Consider the following 23170-nt stretch of genomic DNA (forward strand, 5'->3'; position numbering starts at 1 on the left):
CTTTTGGGCTATAACTTGCAAATAGGCCATGAGAACCGGGGGCTTTATATAATATAAAGTTTAGAGGTGCACGGGTCAGTTTTTGACCAAACCGGTTCAACTTTGTCAACAAAAGTCAAAACTGATTCTTTCTCAAACTGGTTGGTTTGAAACTTGAAAGCAGTTTATATGGGAAAAAGGAACGGTTCAGTTTGTAACTGGTTTGTTATTCTTTTCGGTTCAGTTTTAACTTGTTTCATGAAGGAGTTTTCAAATCATTACAAACCGGAGTTGGGTTAAGTTTAAAGCTGTATTTTTAAAGCGGTAGCATTTGGTATGCAGAAATAACATGCGAAATGGAAGACCATGGCGAAAGAATGAGAAAAGGTTTGGCTGGTCACTGGAATGAAATCACATTCCCTCTAAACTCATAAAAACCATTCCTTCACCACCTGCTCTTATTTTTTTAATTCTATTCTCTCTTTCACCATTCTTTCTCAACACCACACCACCGCTACCGCCACCGCCACCATTACCTGACCATCACCACCGTCACTGCCTCCGCCACCACTGATTGACCACCACCATTACCATTTTTTTACGTATATGCTAAATAGGTGAGTTTTTGGTGTTTTACATAAGAAGAAAAACAAAATCAAATCAAACCAGAAAAGAAGATATTGTATCTCAAGAATGCTTGTTTAAAAGTTAAAGCGAGTCAAGCTAGTATGTGCTTTGTTTAAACCCATACAAAGTTGCCCTACCCAAAAAAACAAACCAAGTTCTGAAATTGATTCCTAGACTTAAAATGCACTAATCAAATAGGTTTCATTAAAACAACTTCTGTTCTAGCTAGCCTAGCATCAATCTTGTACCCATGCATATTAAATTACTATTGTTTTGAAACAAGAGTGTTAAAATACCAGCTTATATGCTGGTGGTAATGTCCATAAGCGATACTAACGTTTTTTGAAGCGCTTTGACATTCGATCAAAACGCCTTTTATCCTGCAAAAAAAACAGATAAGATATGTTATACACGACAAATCGATAAAAACGGCATTAAGTCATTTCGTAATCAGATTTGTGTCATATTTTGGGGTTCGGTTGGACATGCCAACCCGCAAACGCGACCCATTTCTGGATGTTGTGCTATGAACAATGACGACTTATAAAGAGAGAGTGACGATGAACAGAGGGAGTGTATTATACCTTTTCGGATATGGATGGCTTGATTATTCCCAATGCTATTTCAAAATGAACAGCTTTAATAGGACACGGCATGTCACCTAAATCTGTTCCTTCAAGAGCAGCAGCTTCATATGTTTTGAGATATTCTTCATAAGCAGCTGATTTAGCTAACTCTATCTAAAAAATATGGTCAAAAAGTCAAACAAACTTGTACTTAATTGCATTTTTTGAATCATTGTAACTTGTTACTTTGTTAGCATTTCAGGAAGAAAAACAAACCAATTCTGTAAGATCGGCTCCACTTAAATTTTTACAAGCTTCACTCTGAGCAGTAGCATCCAAGTCCACGTCAGTATCTAATGTCATATTCCTAGTGAGAGCTTTTAAGATCGACAAACACTGATCTTGGTTTGGCAGAGAAACATAAATATGTTTCCCTAACCTTCCAGCCCGTAAGACTGCTCGGTCCATCGCCAGTGGCCTAGAATAATCAAAACCGTAACAAGATCAATAAATTATATAAACCGTTTATCATGAATAAGTAACTTTATAACAGCAACCTGTTGGTAGCAGCAATCACGTAAACTCCTTTGTGTTGCTCACCGCCATCTAGCTCTAACATTAGCTAAAAAATATATATATTTTAGGATAAATAAGAATAACTGGTATATAAATTTTGGAGAGTTAAAGATATTGACACATGATGAGCTACATTAATAATATGATGTTAAAATTTGTTTACCTGAGTTAGAAGTCGGTCATCAACCGATGATCCCCCTTCCTTTCCACGTTTTTTTGTCCTAGCATCTATCTAAAAGATTAATCCAAAAGAAAATATAATGGCATTTGTCAAAATCAATTATAGAGCAAAAAGATGAATAATTTTTTTTTTAAAAAAAACCTCATCAATGAATAATATGCATGGAGAACATTTCCTTGCACGACTGAATATAGTCCGCAATGCCAATTCACTCTCCCCAACGAATTTGTTCATAAGCTCAGGACCCTTCATAGTAAAAAATGTATAATGTAAAATGCAGGTGGGTAAAATATTAAATGGAGTAGAATCTGTGACAGACCTGAATGTGTATGAAACTTGTACCCGCTTCGTTAGCAACAGCTTTGGCAATCGATGTTTTTCCACAACCAGGAGGTCCATACAGCAAATACCCTGTTTTTGAACCGTCTCCAAATGTCTAAAAGAATAGGAAATTATATATGAAAGGAAATCCCCTTAATGAGATTTTAATATTTCCAATACATATACTAATTCACCTTGCACAAATAAGGAAATTTTATACGACTGACTATGTTATAGTAAAACGTATTTCTCAATGAATCAAGACCTCCAATGTCTTCCCATTTGACATCAGGGATGTTATTGAATCCTTCTCTTTTTAAAGAAGGTTGAACCAGCTTGGCAGCTGCCTGTAAACAAGATTTTTATAAATCATCAATTAAACAAATTTGGTAAGAGAACAGCAACCATCTTCTAATACCTCAAAGTCAGACATTGTAATGATAAAGCTGTCGCTCTCTTCACGAGTCCATGGTTCCTTCAACCAGGCTTTATTTTGTTTAGTGTATGTAAGAAGTCTTTTTTCATAAACTCTTTTTCTAGTAAGGTTACCAGCTTCGTTCTCCAAATTTTCTAAATCAGCTCCAACATACCCTGAAGTCGACCTTGCAATCTTGACCAGATCAATATCACCTGCAATTTTTTTATCTCGTGTATGCACAAAAAGAATCTTCAATCTGGCATTTTCATCAGGAACACTTAAAGGGATCTCCCGGTCAAAGCGTCCCGGCCTTCTTAAGGATGGGTCAAGAGCATCAGGTCTATTAGTAGCACCAATCGTCAAAACATATCGCGGTTTGCCATCTGGCATTTCTGTGTTTTTTGAATCCATACAGGTCATTAATTGTGTCACAATACGTGTGTCCATTTCCCTTTGATGGTTCTCTCTTTTTGAAGCAATTGCATCAATTTCGTCAATGAAAACTACATATGGGGAGGTTCTGTATGCTTTGTCAAACAATTCTCTTATATTCTCTTCTGATGCACCTGATGATTAAAGTTATTGATGCAAAAGATAATCAATGTAAATGAAAAACCTTATCAGCATTCGGATACTAGGGGTCTGAAACTAGTACACGAATTTAACGGTTTTGGTTTAGTCTAAACGAGCAGTGTCACTGTCAACAGTCAATCTTGCAGGTTCATACGTTGACTCGTTCAATCCATTTATTTAATGTTATAGATCTTTAAAATGTACGTAACAAAATAACTTAAACTATTTGGATATTGTTACGTTAAAAATTAAAAGTTTAAAAATAATTGGCATGGTATACACAAAATTCCTTCTTAAAATATTTTTTGGATGAACATATTGACTTGTTTATCCAGTTACTTAACTTTATAGACCTTTAAAATGTACGTTACAAATAACTTAAACTATTCGGATAATCTTACATTATAAAAATTTTAAGAATAAATTGGCACGGTACAAATCATGGTTGTAAAGCACCTAGGTGCAATTAATTGCTAGTCGGTACCCCCATCTACTATTCATTGACTTACCCCTATTTGGTCAAAATCAGTCAAATCGAAAAGGTAATATATTAAATTTGGTATGTGTATGTATATTTGAATAAACTACATATAAATTTCAATCCGATTAATCTTGGTTAATCCCTATTAATACCACTTAATTGCTAGTCCCTACCCTACCAATCGACTAATGCCTAGATCTCTACAACACTGGTACAAATATAACTGCTTCAAAAGTATAGTAACTTCAGAATTTTAAAGTACTAATACATTAAACAATCAAATAAATATTTTTTGGTTGAAGGTGTTCGCCAACCCATGAGAGCGACCCTTTAGGCATAAATAAAAGGTAAAATCACCATAATAGCTATGTCGACTAAAAGAGTTATCAAAATAGCCATAAAATTTGCTAAATTATTACTTAACCAGTGACTGACACGTGTCCTTGAAGAAATGGTAGCAAAGAGGAGAATGGTGTAGGAGAAGGCATTTTTGCGTATTTTTGTAAAATGGCCCAATAAAGGATAGCGCAACTAAGGTTTGGCTATTGCCAAAGATATTTCGACGATTCAAAAAAGTTAATGGCTATTTTGATGACTTTCCGTAAACTAAAATCCCAAATTACAATATACAGATGGAAACTTACGAAGGAATATAAATTACCTGATATCCCAGAGACCAACTGCGTGGCAGAAGTCATATAAAATGGAACTTCAGCCTCATTAGCAATGGCACGAGTAGTTGAGTCTTGCCGCAGCCAGGCGGGCCGTGTAACAATATACCAGAAATCGGCCTTAAGTTTTGGCTATGCTGTATATCTGGACGAAACAAAGGTGCAATGACATCCAAGTTCAAGATATGCAAGGTATCATCCATACCACCAAAGTCCTTAAACAATGGCCCATTATGTTTTCCATTAGACAAACTGTTAGTTTTATTATCTTCCATCACCAGATCATCAACTTTCTTCTTCATCTCCCTATCGGTAACTAACAACTTTACATTTTTCGGTTCGGAAGCGATATTTGACCCGATGTAACTATCCCGAAGCATTGATTTAGTTAGGTCAAACTGCATGTTATTATTACTATTATTATTATTAACCTCACAAGACGATGATGAGTCTGATTGCAGCTCGATTCGTCTGCGTGATGATGACGGTGACGTGATGTCACCGTCATTATCGACCGTGCTTAGTTTCCGCTTGTTACGTAGGGTTTGCTTGACCATCCTAGTGAACTGTTGGCGATTGTGCCGACGGTATTCAGGATATTTAACGCGAAGGCTGTCGATGAGTTCGTCGATAGGTGGTGGAGTTGAGCCGCCGTAGATGTCGTGTACACGGCGGCGTAGGACGGATTGTAACACCGGCGACTGCTTGACTGATTTACCCATCATCAGTGATAAACCCTAGCTAGCTAGCTAGGTGGTTACTTTTTGTATGTTAATAAAATGCTAGAGGCTTATATACGTTTCTATGTTGGGTTTATTATTCTGTTATTTAAACCATCAACGGGCCCATCAGGAAGACCACGTGTAGTGGGTTCGTTGCGGGAGCAAAACAATAAACCGGTTTTTAAGCCGACACAACCTATAGGTTCGTATAGTGATTAGGTCTTTGAAGATCAATCAATCAATCAATCATACCCAGTGTAGTCCCACCAACAGCAAAGCTATAAGTAGGGTCTAGGGAGGATGGGATGTAGGCACACCGTACCTCTATCCAAAGGGATAAAGAGGTGGCTTCCAGAGAGACCATCAGCTCTAAAGTACATATGTATGGAGCAATACAGATAAGTCAAAGTTCAACAGTAATATAATAATAATAATAATATATGTAAAGAAAATATCATTATGGTGTGTGACAAAAAAGGAAAATAGAAGCCCTAGTTTAATCGTTTATTCCTAAAAATCCTTAACTTTAATTCTACTTTTTCAAGAATTCCTATCATCAACCATGTCCTCAGAGAGGTTTAGGTCTATCAAATCATGCCTAATCCTTTCGTCCCAAGTCAATTTAGGCCGTCCTCTACCCCTCTTCCCCTCTATATTAATATTTTCAAACCAATAAACCTAGTATCCGGAGGGTTGAATGATTAGGTCTTTGAAGATGCAAACCAATAAACCATTTTCCAAACCAACCCAATATTGCCCCAAGCCGGTTATAAATCGTACTGGTTTGGGCTAAACTGGTTTTGACAATTGTTGACTAAACCTATCTAGTTTATTACCCGAACCGGTTTGGGCTCATTTATAAAATTTTATGTCAAAAGATTGAATTTCAATATTGTGTTTAAAAAGCCACATAAACTAAGGATGAGCTCAGCATTAATTAGGGTAGCAATCTTGACTCATGGGTTGAATGAGTTGTATCAATATGTATAAGATGGGTCCAAATGAGTCAAACTAAAACAAGAAAATGATTGAAACAGGTCAAAACAGGTTGACATTTCTTGGTTTTTTTTTATGGAACGAGAAAAACGGAAGAAACTTTTTGGTATTTTTACTTTTTAAGTTTTTGATTTATATTTCGAGTTATAATTTTTTAATTATTTTTTTTGAATTTTTTGGTGAGGGTTTTTGAAATCTCAACCCATTTTGACCCATTTTAAAACCCCTCACCAAAAAATTCAAAAAAAATAATTAAAAAATTATAACTCGAAATATAAATCAAAAACTTAAAAAGTAAAAATACCAAAAAGTTTCCCCCGTTTTTCTCGTTCCATAAAAAAACCGAGAAATGTCAACCTGTTTTGACCCATTTCAATTATTTTCTTTTTTTAGTTTGACCCATTCTGACTCATCTTATACATTTTGATACAACCTATTCAACCAATGGGTCAAGATTGCCACTCCTACTATATATCAATGTTATAGCCCTTGAAATGCAACAAACTTAAAATTAAATTATTATAATAATTTTCAATCTTTGAATAAAATGATATGTGTTTTTTTTAACAGGTGAGCTAGGATGCAATTTTTTAAGTTAAATCAGGTTGCCCTAAAGATGACTGTAAAGTTTCTAGAAGCTTCCACCGCGTATAAATAACATGAAATGAGTGATCTCCATGAAAGTATACTACACGGGTTCTGAATTACATGGTCGATATAAGTGTTACATTTCTAATCAAATCGACTCTCGAGATTCTTCACAATTGGATTTTCTGTATGTAATATCTTGTTTGAAGATAATGCTTTGTTTTGTGACCAACATGAAAGACAATATGTAACCATCAATAATGATTGAAATGTGAACATTTAAAAAGGAAATTTTACCGATTGACATTTTTTTATTAACCGTGTGAGCCGGTCATCCAAAACCTCACCGGATACCTGATGCTCAACTAATATCATATTATAATTGAGGACGCATGGCATCTTAAAACTCAAGAGGTACAATGTTTAATGTTGTATGTACAAATAGTCAATGCATATGGTACATAAAGTAAGGGGCAAAATATGATTATTTAGGGTAAGAATAAAGTAAGGGGCAAAATATGCATATGGTTTATAACTGATTATTTTATCCAAACGCTAGAAAAACCGCGTTCTCACTCTTTCGGCTACCAACGATTCCTTAGTTGATATGGACTCAGAGAAAGATTTCATTGCTTATGATTGTGTCATGTTTTAGTTATTGATACTTTTGTGTTTTTTCTTTTGATATATATATATATATATATGATTAGGATCGTGTGAGAACTATTTTGAAATTGAGAATTTTGAAAACCATTTTAGACCACAAAAAACACCTTTTTTAACATAAAATAAAAAATTTATAAAACAAAAAAACTCGAAAATAAAAAAAGTAAAAAAACCAAAAAAAAATATTTTCCATCCCGGTTTTCTAAAAAAATTGAAAAAAAAAATATCGGTTTAAAAAATTTATACACATATGTATAATACTTATTTTTTAAATTTTATACATGTTTTTTTATACACATATGTACAATTTAAGGTAAATGATAATGTACATCTGTACATTACGTAACTAGAGATTATGAAATTATACATATGTGTATAATACGAATTGTTTTTTTATGAAACCGGAATGAAATATAAGAATTTTGGTTTTTTTTACTTTTCAAAAATTTTTGTTATTTTTTGTTTATGAATTTTTTAAATATTTTTTTAAAGGTGTTTTTAGTGGCCCAAAATAACATATATCTCAAATAGTGTCCTTGACCGATATCCGAATTTTTACCGCTTTAATTGCATAGGTTAAAATTAGTGTATGGAATTCTATAACTTTTGAACTAAATTAAATATTATTAGTCTATAACACTATTTTATTTTTTATAACATAATTACTATAGTTCAAAACTGTAATTATACTGGTTATTTGTATGTTTAGTAGGTTAATTTTATTTGTATCGGATCTTGTCATTAATATTTAATATTTAATATTATAATATTTTACTATTTTATATTTAATACTTACTATTTAATATTTTACAATTTAATATTTTTATAATTAATATGTATCATAAATATTTAGCATTTAATATTTAAGATTTTAATATTTATTATTTAATTTTTGATATTTAAATTTTAAAATATAAAATTTCAAAATTATAGTTAAAATTTAATTTTTTTTAATATTTAATATTTATTAATTAATGTTTAATACTTAATTTTTTAATATTTATTATTTTAATATTTAATATTGAGTATCTTAGTATTTAATATTTTATAATTAATATGTACCATTTAATATTTAGAGTTTAATTTTAATATTTAATATTTTACTATTTTACTATTTTTGTATTTACTATTTTGCATTTAATATTTGATACTTATCATTTATTATTTAATAGTTAATAGTTACTAACTAATACTTAATACTTAATACTTAAAATTTAATATTTAAAATTGTTAAAATTAAAAATTAAATTTTAATATTTAAAATTAAATATTCAATATTTAATATTTACTTATTAATATTTATTATTTAATATTTAATGTTTAATATTAATATAATTGATAAATAATAGGTAAAAGGAAACAGTTAATAATTAAAGAAAAGGGAATAGTTTTGTAATTTAACAAAGAAACATTGATCAATCTGAATGTAATGTTGATAACCTGATATGGGATATTATTATTAATTTTCTTTTCTATTTTTTTAGTAACAAATTCATTTTCATCCAAAATCCTTATAATCTTGCATTTGTAAAGATTTGAATCCACCACTTCTATTTTAAAAAGATGAACACCATACCATAGACTATTAGGATTAGGATATTATTATTAATGTATTATGTTGTGTTGAGTCATTTAGGATATTATTATTAATGTATTTATGTTGTGTTGAGTCGGCAACCACATATTTGCTTTTGGTAAATAGTTAAAATCTTTAAAAATATAAATTTTATATTATTAAAATAGAACTATTCCCGACACAAAAACTTAATAAAGCTAACACATGAGTTTTTTTTTCTTTCATTATATATATATATATATATATTTATCTGTTTAAGCATGTTGATGTAAAAGGAAAATGAAACTGTTTTGTTATCGTTGACCTATTTCATCAAGCAATTTCTTTAAGTATAAAACATATAAAAAAAGGTATAATTTTAATAAATATAATAAGAAATCTTTTATCGGCTAGAATTATTATACGTGTTATGTGTTATAAATAGTGAATTAGTGATATAAGATATGCGAATATAATATATTACATTATTATTTTATTACTTAAATATATGTTTGTTATACCAAAGGCCAATCTGTCCAATAGTAACCCCACAGCTTTCCTTATGGAAGGTTGTGGGTTCGAGTCTCGTTTGTGACAAAATGTCATGAGCGAGCTAGGGGTTTTTGGTGAAAGCCGTGCAAACGTAAAATTGAGGAAAGAAGAAAAATAAAGAATATCAGGATGTGTTTGGTACACGAAAATTGGAATATAAATTTCATTAGTTAACGCATTTGGTTAGTAGAGTTTAACAAAACCGAAATTGCAATTGCATTCTTAATGTGTTTAAATGTATGCTCCTTCTAACATGGCCTACAGGTCTAACACACTACTTTCATGAATCATAATGATAATCCCGTTGGTCAATCACAAAACATTTAACATTCTGACTTAAAATCGAATAATCACTTTAGCCACACGTGAACAATACTTTGTTGTTCCTTGAACTAATTAACACGATGACTTCAACATGTATCTAACATCCTCTAGTGGTCCTAGGTGGTTGGAGCCCGAACATAGTTAGCTTAGGGGCTGTTTGGTAACCGCTTAACAGTTATTAAGAGCCTCTTAATATTAAGAGGCTACCAACAACCCCTTAGTGTTTTAACCTCTCATCGTTTATAAATAGGTTCACATGTTTTGTTTTGTTTTTGTTTGGTTCTATATTTGCCTTTAATTTTTGTGATCTAACCAAGTGAGATCACTATCTCTTGGTGTAGCCATGTTTTAAAAAGGAAAATACAATGGTCATACAAGCTTTCACACTTAGTACTCCATCATATTCATCTTTATTCTTGATGCATATTTGTATATAAAAGTAGTAAATTATAATACTTGAAAATAAATATTAGAAAGTAAATAAAGCGGGTAAAAGGGGCTAAGGATTCAATAAACAAACCAGTAAATTATAACTTGGAAATAAATATTAGAGAAATTTCCAATTTGACTCCCTGTGATATATCGTCGGGAGATGGAATAGCCCCTAAAAACTAATTTGCGAAGGTTGTACCAATATGTTTTTTATATTTGTAATATGAGCCCCTGGTTGAGTGTAATGAGCCCCTGGTTGAGGGTACTTTAGTAATTAGACAAATAATAATTATTATTATTATTATTGTTATCATTATAATATCTAATAATAATAACAATAATAGTAATAATAATAATACTAGAGCAGCTCATCATCATCATTATCATCATCTCAACCATCATCATCTTCTCAACTCTCTCATCCCTCCCCCGTCGCCGCCGTCGTCGTCCACCGGAAAACTTCCCACCATCAAACCCATATGTTTTATACAAGAATTTGAACAAAAAAAGCATAGATCTAGATCTAAGGTGTGGATGAGATTTGAAAATAAATACGGTGATGCCACTTTGGTGAGCAAGAATGGTAGCGCATGGTATTTGGTGAGTAGTGATGTGATGATGGAGGTTGAAGATGTGAAAAGGGCCGGAATCCGATTTTCCGGCAGCCGGTGGTCGGAATCCGATTTTCCAGCAGAGAGGCATGAGAGGATGTCGGCTGTAATGTTTATTGACCGGAATACGATTTTCGGCGGTGGTGACGGCGATGGCGACGTGATCGAATTAGAAGTTACGGCGACGGGATCAATTTTCCAGTTGTGGTGACGGGTTGCGGGTGAAGAAAATGGGTGGTGGTGATGAAGATGAAGATATGAGTAGTGGGTATGTTGAATTCCGGCAACGTGTTAGTGATTTTCCGGCTACGATGGTGGTGGTGTGGTGAAGGAATGGTGGTGACGGCGGCGGTGATGGGTTGCGGGTGGAGAAGATGAAGATGAATGATGAATGATAAAGATGAAGATGAAGATATGAGTTTGTGTTTGAATGATGATAATTTATGTGTTTGTATAAGATTTATGGGTTAGGGTTCTTAGACGGAGATGATGTTCTTGATTCTTTGGGCTTGTGTTTGTGTTAGGGTTCTTAATGTTCTTGATTTTCTGGGTTTATGTTCTTGATGCATTTGAATGTTAATGATGAAGATGAAGGGTATAATGGTTATTTAACCAATTATTAACAATTTCTGATCATAATAAACACTGCAGGGAGCCAAAAAAAACCCCCCCAGATTTCACAGGTGCGCAACAATGCGCAAATTAGTTTTCAGGGGCTATTCCATCTCCCGACGATATATCACAGGGAGTCAAATTGAAATTTTCTCTAAATATTAAAAGGAAATAAAGCGGGTGAAAGGGTTAAGGATTCATGTTCAACAAGGGATTAAGGATTCAATAAACAAACCAGTAAATTATAATACTTGAAAATAAATATTAAAAAGTAAATAAAGCGGGTAAAAGGTGATAAGGATTCATGTTCAACAAGTTTAAGTTGAAGGCCCAATATCATAGAATCTGATCTGTCTAGATGGGACATTAAGTTGAGTTGGAGAACAAAATAAACGGCAACTGTTAATGTTTCAAGGCTTCGTCTTATAAACCATTCAGATTTTTATATATTCACCAATGTGGGACAAGATCCCACTTCTACTTACATTTTGACAGCTTTAACAATCTAAACACCCAACTTCAAGCATCGATTTCTCATTCAAATTAGCTCCGTTTTAGGCGTGATTTGGTTTGTTATGAAGCTCTCACAACATAGAAGACAAAAAAAATAACACCATTTATATTAACTGCAGATACATATAGTTAACTGTGTCCAAAACTTGTGAAAACTACATTTTCATACTTAATGAAAAAATCTCATGTTTCCAACATATTTCACAGACTTATACCAATCATTTAGTTTCTTGAAAAGCCATGGTGTTCAGTCTCCTTTAAACATGTGCAAACAATAGTTTAGACAAATAGGTTGTCAGTTAAATCATTTCATAACCTCTTAAATAAACATATAACCATTGTGAAAGTAAGGTATTCAAACTTCTCATCATCTATAACAATGGGTAGTTCTGTAGGAAGTGTTGTTGCAAACTTTCCCACTTAACTTGAATGCGTCCACCTTAGATCTACATACCAAAAAATCACTACACCTGAAAAGATACCAAGTAAAAACCTTTACCTAACCATAAATGTTTCAACGCGTGAATAAATGTTAATAAAGACATTCTCTACAAATTTAAAACACGTTTTTAACTAGTTTTATAAAATATTAAGTTATTCGAGAAGCTTCTAACTTAAATGCGATATTAGTTTGTTGATAGTTTAAATTAATATAAACTTAATTCAGAAAAGTTTAAAAACTTAAATGCGATATTAGTTTGTTGATAGTTTAATATATTAGCTTGATTTGGAGAAGCTTTTCACATAAATGCGTTCGTTGACCATTTTTATGTGGCGTCTTTTCCAAGATATCTCATATGCATTACAAGTGTATATATATGGGTGTATGCATTTCTTTTTAGTCACTAAGCACCATGCCTCGTTCAACGATTAGGTACCAATTCATTGCAGATGAAAGGGCAAGGAATGTAACAATGAAGAAGAGGAAGGCGAGCCTGATTAAGAAGATGTCTGAGTTGAAGACGTTATGTGGTGTGGACGCGTGCCTGGTGTTGTATGAAAAAGAAGATGCTCCTCCTACTGTTTGGCCATCGAATGCTGAAGCAGAACGTTTGATTCAAAAGTTTGATGAATCGCCATTGACAATGGGGAATGCAAACGCTAGGCAAGACCACCCAGACTTTATGAAAAAGACCATTGCCAAAGTGAAGAAGCAGATGGACAAAGAGAAAGAGAAGTACTTGAAGAATCTTATGGTGAAGTGTTTGTTTGATGATAACGCGATTGGTGAGATCAACAATGTAGAGGAGTTGGATGCAGTGCGTAGTATGATTCTTAGTGAGATTGAAGTGATCAATGATCTGATTGAGGAAAGGAAGGCTAGCAGCAACGTAGCCAGTAGCAGCGCAGGCGCCAGCAGCAGCAACCAGACTGGTCTCAAAAACTTTATTTAAGAAAATGTGATATGTATGCGATTGAATCGCTATGCTCCATATCTACCTGAATAAAATGGCCTTTGTCATCTTAATTATCATCCATTGTGCATTTTTTTTCTTTTTCCTAAAAATAACTAATTGACATCACTCAACTTTTGTTGATTTTGCTTTCAGTAAATGCAGAAAGCTATGACAGAACAAGGTTGTTAATGATTTTAATTGGAATTAATTTGGTTGGTTATTTTTTTTAAATGTTTGGATCATTAATGCCATTTCGGACATCGTATTAAATTTGAAATTAATAGGAATTTATATAATATGTGTTATACGATTCGAAAATATGTTGATAAATCCAGTACCGCTAAAGAAACACTATTGGGTTGTACCAAACGTACACCCACACATCGTCATATCAGTCATTTCATCTAGTATACAACTATATACTTGATTTAACATATTGTTTGGAAGTTATGAATTGTTGGCCCATGAAAACAAAAACGTTGTTGATCATTAAGAGAGTTGAAACAAACTTGTTTTCTAATATCCATTGCCTCTAGCTATCTCATCAACAGAAGTTGGTTTCTTTTGTGATGTTCTTACATTAACGATGTTATTAAACAAAGGATATTCTTATTTAAATAGGCACATTTTTGCAGTTGGCCGATAATAACTTCATCTTAGAAAATAGTTGTCACCGGTCTCACCTTTCACACTAATTGTTTTCAACGGACCTGTTATATATAAAAAAGAAAAAATTCCAATTTGCCTCCCTGGAAAATATCGTCGCGAGATGGAATAACCACTGAAAAATATTTTGCGCATGTTGTACCATTGGATTTCTCGGGCGGGTTTTTTTGACTCCTGTCGTCAGTTGACTAACGGATGCCAAGGGCATTTTGGTAATCATCTCCTAACAACAACAACAATAATAATAATAATAATCTCTCTCTCTTTCATCATCATCATCATCATCTTCTCTCTCTCTCTCTCTCTCTACATACATATATGTGTGACTGTGTGTTTATTTGTGAATGCAAATGTTATATATAATAATAATAATAACTTCACCCACCTTGTTCTCAATCTCTCTCTCTCTCTCTGCATGTACATATATGTGTGACTGTGTGTTTGTTTGTGAATGAAAATGTTATGATGATGATGATGATGAAAAAGATGATTGCGATGATGATGATAATAATAATAATAATCCCAAAAATTCATCCCAATTTTCCTTAAAGCTTGGCATGGGTATGGTATAGTACCATTCAGTATCGGTATCATAGACAAAAGAATCAGTAAATACCGGTACCGATACCGATCATGAGAATCCCAACCTTGATGTTCCCAAAATCTAGTACATGGGAAAATGCATGTATACATTAGCCACACTTTGTGCCATTTGCTCGTCCTTTATATAAACACTTCACCTACTTTGTCCAATGGGAAAATGCATGTATACATTAGCCACACTTTGTGCTACCTAGTTTATCCGAGGTGACCCAAAAACCGAAAAATTCAGCTTTTGGGATCTTTAAAATGTTTGGTTTTTTGGTTTTTTTCATTGGGCTTGCACAATGTGCAACTTAGATTCATAAGTACAAAAATTGTACAACTTTCATTGCACAATGTACAAGTCACTACAGAATTATCCCAATAAATACATTTACCAAATATACATCTAGTACCAAAGCCATACATCAATCCTCATCAATATCACCATCAGAATCACCTTCATATAGCAACTCATCATCATCGTCTTCGTAATCGACCCCCGAGATCTCATCGAGCGTGTTTTGTGAATTCCAATCAGGCGGGAATGTTTTTTGAAGCGCTTCAGTAAGATCTCCACCACCCCGTTCAATCTTGTGTAAACAGCGTGCCCAATGCACTGCTGTCCCCATGTCAACCGTCAAACCCTGCTCAATCATTTCTGCACATATTTGCTGAATGCCCGAGTAAATGTAGTCTTCGGCTATTGAGGCTCGGGTCAGCAATGACGTCATCAAGCAGTGGTATACGGCTCGGTCCGGTTTCAGCCCGGCCGACTTCATGTCTTCAAAACATTTCATAGCTTTCTCGGGAAGTGAAGCCCGGGCCCACCCGTGGATTAGTGTTGTGTAGGTCTTTACGTTGGGTTTTAATCCTGCAGCCTCCATTTCTTTAATTGTTTTGGATGCTCTCTGCACACAAAATGCATGATTAATTCGTGTTTAAAGCTAAATATTTGATTATCGTTACAATGAGTTCGATATGCGTAGATTCGATTCGGAGAAGAGATTCTTTCTTGTAACTTGTAAGAACATGGCAAGCATAACTTTATTTTTTTTATTTTGATGTTTGCCTAAACAGATTCTTGTAATAAAATAATCAGTTTTATATCTGCTGCAAGAAAACTATGTTAACAGAAAACAAAATTACCACTTTACCCCTTTTCGTAACTTGGTTTGATAATTATCTTACCGAAAAACAAATTACCAATTTACCCTTTTCAACATAATCTGATGGCATTTACTCTCATCTCATTAGCTAATAGTTATACTCTTTTAATTAAAAATGCGCTACAAGTCATTTTATCTACAATTATTAATCCCTTAAAAAATCAGAAATTATAACTCAACAAATACCTAATTATATGATATTATCTCCTAACATTCATTTTATTACGACTGATTATCTGATTACTAAATATCACACAATTTCTTTCAAAGCAGACATTTAAACACACACACACACACACACATATATATAGAGAGAGAGAGAGAAACAAATAATCAAGACATACAAGCATATCTCCAGCTTTGCAACAAGCGTTGACCAAAGATGTGTAAGTACGGATGTCGGGTTTGACTCCTTCTTGCTTCATCTGTTGCATTAAGTCAGCTGCTTCCCACACATCACCCCTTCGAGCCCATCTACAATATAATGATAACAATAATATGTTAATGAGACCCTAAGTACACACGTAGATCATTAAAAAAAACAATAATCACCAAACATCTAGAAAAGGTTATAATTACCAAAACAGATCATCTAGAAAACTTTCAATGAAATTAAATCTTACCCGTCTATTAGAATATTGTAAATAAAAGTATTTCTTGGAATATTTTTGGCATGCATTTCTTTGGTGACTGCTAAAGCACTTTGCATCCTACCAGCTTTACAGCATGCTTTAAGAAGTGCCTCATATGTAAATACATCTAAATTTAATCCCTCATTTTTAACTTTGGAAAAATACTCAAATGCTTTTCCAGTATCACCCAATGATGCATAACCGTGCATGATTGTGGTGTACGTGTGCTCGTTTGGACTAACTCCTGCAAGTAACATTTCATCTAATACTTTTACCGCCCTTTCCATCTGTAAAAAAATAAAAATTCATTATTTCACAAGTAAAAGAACTTTGAAACATATTATATATTATTGAACAACTGGTATAAATTTTAGGGTCGTTAAACCTCTAAAAGTTGTATCAACCAAAATAAAATGACTAATAAGAACATTTTATTAAAAAAGGTTATGAAGTATTAGTAAAAGTCTGAACTTATGTTCAAAGAATTGGAACAAAAATAATTTTAGTTTACCTTTGAAAAATAGGTTTCGTTGTAATTGTATGAGAGTGACTATTCATATCCAATTGTTTGTAAAAAATCAAATTATAATCAAGATTCACAATCTACTTATTTGTAAACAAAAACTGATTTGCCACTTCGATTTACAATAATAGAGATGGCAAAATGGGTGGGGGGTCTGGCCTGTAAACCGAACGTTCAGCAAACAATTCATAAATCGTTCAGCGGGAAGTTCGTTTATTTAATAAGCGAATGGACATGTACACATGTCTTGTTCATTCATTTATGTTCGTGAATGTTCGTTTAGATCCGTTCATTTAATTTCGTTTATGTTTGTTTGTTACTACATTCATTCAAATTTTTTGGCACATTACAACCAAGTATATTTTAATAACCTTATTGTGCCAACAGTCCCAACACATTGTTCTACATGTTACTTCCAATTAATTTTAGGTCAGTCATGTTCGTTCACCTGTGTTCAGTTATGTTTGTTCATGAACCGTTTGTTATATCCTTGACGAACGGACATGAATGACATAAACAAACATGAACATGTTCAATTTTTAAAAGAACGAGGCTGAACAAAAAAAAACCCGTTTGTTTAATTGTTCGTGTTTGATCGTTTGTTTGGTTAAAAGTACAACGAACAAACAAGAGCATGCTTCGATCATGTTCATTCAGTTTGTTTTCAAGTTCAGGTGGGTCAGACTGGTTGTGTAATGAGTCAAAATGGGTGCTCTGTGTGTGGGTCGAGTTGGGATATAACACTGTGTCCAAATTTTCTAAATTTATATAAATAATCAAGGTTAAATATGGATATATAAAAACCATAAACTTCAATAACCATTAAAACTCTAAATATAATTATTTTAACTTCTATGCATTAAAAAATAAAATTCAATCTTTTCTGTCTATCAAACTTAACTTTTTATTACACCCATTTTGACTTGACAGACATAAAACATAACCCAAATCACCATCCTTAGGTAAATGATTTTAAAATTCAAATTCTTAAAACACAACAAACCTGGCGTTTTTCAACTAAACCAAGAATCAGGGCATTGTAAGTATGGACGGTTGGGATGCAACCACACATCCTCATCAAATTAAACACTTCTAGAGCTCGTTTAGCATCTCCGGCTCGTGCAAAACCATGAATTATGGGCATAAATGTTCTTGAAGTCGGTTTTTGTCTCAACTTTTGCATTTCTTCAACAGTACGGACCGCGCGATCCATGTTTCCCATACCACAAAACGCAGTAATGATGTTATTGTAAAGCACAACATCGGGTTTTAAACCATCTTTCACCACATCTTCAAATATTGCAAATGCATTAGCCCAGTCTTTTAATTTTATAAACCCGTTAATTAACATTGAATATGTCTTCATGTTATGCTTTATGCCATCAGCTTTCATTGCTTCACTCACCTCCAACGCTTTGGAAACTTTCCCCATCTGGAAGAGTTAATTGTATTAAACTGTATCAGGGTTGTATATGTGGCAATTTTGACCGGTTTACTTATGAATGTGTTGACTCAGATTGGTCAAAGAAAAAAAAGGAAACGGGCCGAATGGGTTGAAAGCTTGCCAAAGGTGTATTTTTGCTGTTTACACTCCTACGAAGTTGGGAAATATCATATATACCCATTATGTAAATTAAAAATAGCAAACTTGCCCTTAAAAAGTAGTTAAAATATCAAATATACCCAAATCATAAAAAACAATAAATATCACCCTTATTTTCCTAAAACCTTATAGCGCTTAAACATATATAATGGAAAGGGGTAGAATGGTCATTAAGTAAAAATTCAATAAAGTTGGGTATATTTTTTATACTTATAGTTTTGATAGGGTATATATGCAATTTTTCAAGTTTGTAAGGATAGACATGAAAATAACCCTATTGTATATTGCAGTAACATAGTGTTTGTAACTAAATTTTACTTTAACATATATATACTACTGTAATAACATAGTGTTTGTAATCAAATTTAACACATTAACTATTTATAAATTAAAAAATGAACAAAAATGTTTGCAGGTCAGTCGAACCCATTTTGACCCATATGAAAAAAATTATTTCAACCCAGAACTTGCTCTAACAAGTCACTCAGCCCGCCTATTTTATCATATCTATGAAATAAACATGGTTTGATAGACAAATGAATACTTTAAGTTACCTTGATGTAGAGGTTAATAAGACATCCATATGTAACTACAGTTGGTGTAAAGCCACATTCCTGTGACAGATTTAAGATTAGTTCGTTAGTGTACTAGAAGATATTAACAAGCATTCAAATGACAGCCTTGAATTAATTGATATGATCTCTAACAACCAGAAATAAGAAAATCATCTCAATTTTAAGCCTAAAATCATATTTCACTTGGAAAAGTTAGCATCTTAATAACAGACTTATAAGCCACTAAAACTCCTATTTTAAAAAAGGCAAATGATAAGAATAATAATAATCTTACTTTAAGCCTCTTAAACACAACCCGGCATTTATCTTCTTCTTTAATCATTGTATAACCATCCATCATCATGTGATAAATATCCCTTGTAGCATCAATGCCCTCTTCCTCCATCTCCCTCACCAATGCTTCTGCACGCTCCATGTTAAAGGCCTGGCTGCGTTTTTCAGAGTCTTGAATTATAAATCCACAAAAACTATCAAATAAATTTTATTTTTTTAAAACAAAAACAACATTTTCAAAAGATTGCTGACTTGTCATCTTTTCCCTTTCGTAAAGTGAAGATCACAATCTCATTTTTTTCATTTTTGAAGACCATAGCATAGAGGCATGATTATGTAGGCCCCAAGATTTATCATAATCGAACAATTTTATACAAAAAAGGAATTATTTAACATTTAAAATATACTAAAAGGGGGAATACTTACCAATTAGCATAAATTATGTTTCCATATATAATGGCATTCAGAGTTGGTTGTGTCTTTTTGGCCTCCTTGAACCACTTCTCTGCAGCACTTCAAAGTAAACATTGAAAAAATGATATTAAGCACAATTGAAAAACTTGAGCAACAAAAGGTAGTAAAGATATAACTATTAAGCAGTTACTGCATAAATTTCAAACAAACATCCAACATGCATAGTGCAAAGCATATGTATATGTAAATGTAACTGTATATGTGTGCGCACGTAATTACTTACTTCACATCGCCAATTTTAGCAAATCCTCCCACAAGAATGCTGTATGTCACCAAAGTCAACTCAATTCCCTCGTCTTCCATTTTTCTTACACAAGAAAGTGCTTCCTCCATATCTCTACCTACTGCATAAGCGTGAATTAGGCTGCATAAAATAAATTATTTCAATTCTAGAAAATGGATAAAAATAAATAGCCAAAAAACTTAAAAATACACAATATACTATAAACTCTTGTAATAGCTTCTCCTTTTAAAGGTAGGGTGTATTTTTATATCCAAGATCAAATTTCAAGTTTTAGAAAGATAATGCAATAATCTATACACGCACGCGAACAAAAGGGATCATATAGGTTAATACATCAAAGTTCCTCACTTGGTAAATACATGTGAGCTTGGCTCAATTCCCCTAGCCCGCATGCTCTCAAAAGTTTCTCTTGCACGATGCATATCTCCTCGTCTTGCATAATAGTTGATCATCATCCCAAACTCTTTCCTGGAAGGCTATAACAGTTGACTTTCAAAAACACATTGAATTTATAAGTATAGAAAGAAGATTTCGGGTAATTTGGTTCAGTTCATGATTCTGACATTTAAACATGTTTTTAGGCAAGTAACTTGCATACGCATACATATATACTATAAAGAAAATTATCATTATCTAAGGTTCGTATGCGCTAAATATTATGCTAACAGCGTTTAAAAAAAATGTAACCTATCTATAGTGTGCCACACAAATGACATATTTTTTGTGTAATTACATCAAAAAGAAACAAAGCAAAAAATCAACATATCCAACTAAAGATACAAAGAAAAAAAAATGAAAAACATAGTGTGCATCTCTTTGGCATCCTTGTGTGTTTTGGTACCTATATTGACTAGATGAGACAAACTCAATCATTTAATAAATGGGTCGATATGGGTCATGTTATAATCTCTAACGGGTCAATATTAAAATAAACAGTAGCTTAACAAGAAACAAGTTAATAGGGTTAAAGATGTTGCATGTAACCAATGGGTATTTTCAATGCATAAAACCATATAAATCATTTTTTTTCCAAGAAACCAGATTATTATTGACACAATACAAATTTTGTAATCATATTTGACACCCGACATGTTTGACCCATTACAGAACCCACCCGTTATGCCATTTACAAACAAAACTAACATAATTACCTTTTTAATCCTTTGAAAAGCTCCCACAACAGCCTGCCAATTCTCTGGTTGAGTTTCCAACACCTTTTGAAGCTCTTTTCGTGACCCGTCTCTCTCTTCTTGCCATGCTGACTTGTAATCCACCCTGTCATCCCCTTGCATCCACCTGGCTCTCTCACCAGACTTCTCCTTCATTCTCCTTCCATCATCAAGTTTTATAGTTATCAACCGCCCATGAAACTCCATACCATCAAACTCCACCGCATTCATTGCCGCCTTTTCAGCGGTTGCACCGCCATATATCACAAACCCAAACCCCATGTTTCTTTCCGTATCATTGTACCCCTTTATCAATATCACATTCTTTATCGGTCCAAATTGCCTAAAGAATTCAGTAAGCTCATTTTTCTTTATCCACAATGGCAGATTCCCCACAAAGATTTTCCCTTTTTCTCTGTACTCGGTTTCTTTGGATCCCAAATTACCTGAACAATCCAAGTAACTACTATTTTCAACCTCACTTTCATCCAAATCGGGAGGTGGGGGTGGGGGTGCTGGTGGTGGAGAGAGTTTGCTGGTTAACCAGAGCTTTTCAGTTAGGGTCTGTGAATTATTATTATTATTATCGATTGGGTTTCTTTTAGGGTTGAGAATGGTTTTAAGGGGATTGGTGTTTTGGGTTTTGGGTTTACGACGGTGGGGGGAGTTAGCGATGGGTTTGAAGGGTCGGTTATTAGTGGGGCGGCGGAGGGATGATGAGGTGGCGGTGGGGTTTTCAGAGTCGTGTGAGCATGTGGTGATGAGGTGGAAGGGGATAGTGGTGGCGGTTCTGGTGGAAACAGAGTATGGTTTGCTGGAGAATGTAGAGCAGTAGTGTGTGGTGGATGAAACAAGTGAAAAGTTATCCATAACTGGTGAAGATTTTATCGAATCTGCTGGTACTTATATAGTCGTGCCCCCTGGCTAAAAATTGATCAAGAACTTGTTACTAGAGACTAGATTACTTGTAATGGATTCATAAATAACAAAACAAACAAATGAAAGACATACACAGAGTGACAAAGTCGGATAAATCCAAAACGTTAATTAATCAAGAAATATAACTCAAAAACTTGATTGCAATGCCTAACCATAAGTCAGACTATATTGACTAACTCCAACTTGCTAGCCAAGACAGTACCGTATTCTAATTACAATGCAATTAGAAAACATAACCAACTACGACCGACTTATCAATATTGGTCCCCTAAGTTCAACTACCTGTGTTACCAAAAGTTTTAGTAAACCCTAGCTTAATTAAATTAAACTTTCAGCTCAAATATAGCAATGAAGTGTACTTTAATCTCCAATTTCCAACAGAACGTAACGAAATTAAAGAATTGAAGGTACATATTAGTCTCGGAAGAGATGAAATATACGGCGGCGAATGATTACCAAGGTACGACGGTGCTCCGGTGAAGAACGATTGTTCCTGTGGTGGTAAGTATGTTATCTGCTACTCCTTCGAGTCATTTATCTGCAATAAACTTCAAAAATAATATTAAATAAAATTGAAAAAAAAAAAGATAGGGTGGACTTTTTGGGTGAAAAGCGGAAATAGGCAAAGTTGCTACCTCGGACGAGTTTAATAAAACGAGGGTTACTTGATGGAACTAACTGTGTTCTCGAGTTTCATTTAACTGAAGAAAAAGAAAGAAAATGAGGGATGGAAAAAATATATTGTATTCCTGAGTTTCATTTAAAAAAGGAAAATGAAGGAAAATTTAAAAGACATATTCTCGAGTTCATTTAAAGAAAAAAAGGAGGGGATGGAAGAGAAAATGATGTGTAAAATAAAAGAATTTTTATCTTTCCAAATTGGAAAGATTATGAAGGAAAATATGTTGAAGAGAAAGAGGAGATACCAAAAGAAAAGATAAGAAGAGAAAATTTTATTTT

General features: G+C 33.3%; 3 protein-coding genes and 1 pseudogene across 4 annotated transcripts; 1 reads left to right on the forward strand and 3 right to left on the reverse strand.

Moving 5' to 3' along the window:
- Nucleotides 1-938: 938 nt before the first annotated feature.
- On the reverse strand, nucleotides 939-2539 carry LOC143542027 (cell division control protein 48 homolog C-like). The gene is made up of 8 exons (XM_077034703.1): nucleotides 2516-2539; nucleotides 2249-2365; nucleotides 2071-2175; nucleotides 1912-1980; nucleotides 1730-1794; nucleotides 1449-1650; nucleotides 1191-1346; nucleotides 939-986 (listed from the first exon to the last, which is right to left on the reverse strand). The coding sequence occupies exons 1-8, from the start codon at nucleotides 2537-2539 to the stop codon at nucleotides 939-941; spliced, it is 786 nt and encodes a 261-aa protein (XP_076890818.1).
- LOC143542028 (cell division control protein 48 homolog C pseudogene) lies at nucleotides 1435-3241 on the reverse strand (annotated as a pseudogene).
- A 9577-nt stretch (nucleotides 3242-12818) lies between these two features.
- LOC143542029 (agamous-like MADS-box protein AGL80) lies at nucleotides 12819-13358 on the forward strand. The gene has a single exon (XM_077034704.1). It carries the CDS (start codon nucleotides 12819-12821, stop codon nucleotides 13356-13358), a length of 540 nt encoding a protein of 179 aa, XP_076890819.1.
- Nucleotides 13359-14936: 1578 nt separating this feature from the next.
- Nucleotides 14937-22735, reverse strand: LOC143542003 (uncharacterized). 2 transcript variants are annotated; one of them, XM_077034676.1, is made up of 11 exons: nucleotides 22667-22735; nucleotides 21254-22195; nucleotides 20451-20578; nucleotides 20082-20222; nucleotides 19811-19897; nucleotides 19386-19539; nucleotides 19091-19150; nucleotides 17937-18365; nucleotides 16402-16697; nucleotides 16123-16252; nucleotides 14937-15520 (listed from the first exon to the last, which is right to left on the reverse strand). In XM_077034676.1, the coding sequence occupies exons 2-11, from the start codon at nucleotides 22139-22141 to the stop codon at nucleotides 15038-15040; spliced, it is 2796 nt and encodes a 931-aa protein (XP_076890791.1). In that variant the 5' UTR covers nucleotides 22142-22195; nucleotides 22667-22735; the 3' UTR covers nucleotides 14937-15037. The 2 variants fall into 2 exon arrangements, with proteins under 2 accessions (XP_076890791.1, XP_076890792.1); XM_077034677.1 differs by lacking the exon at nucleotides 22667-22735 and having other exon boundaries at nucleotides 21254-22288.
- Between the last annotated feature and the right edge of the window lie 435 nt (nucleotides 22736-23170).

Source organism: Bidens hawaiensis, unplaced genomic scaffold (genome assembly GCF_021521415.1).
Source record: "Bidens hawaiensis isolate Kalapana, Puna unplaced genomic scaffold, B.hawaiensis_p1.1 tig00012729_1, whole genome shotgun sequence".
Taxonomy (NCBI): Eukaryota; Viridiplantae; Streptophyta; class Magnoliopsida; order Asterales; family Asteraceae; genus Bidens; species Bidens hawaiensis.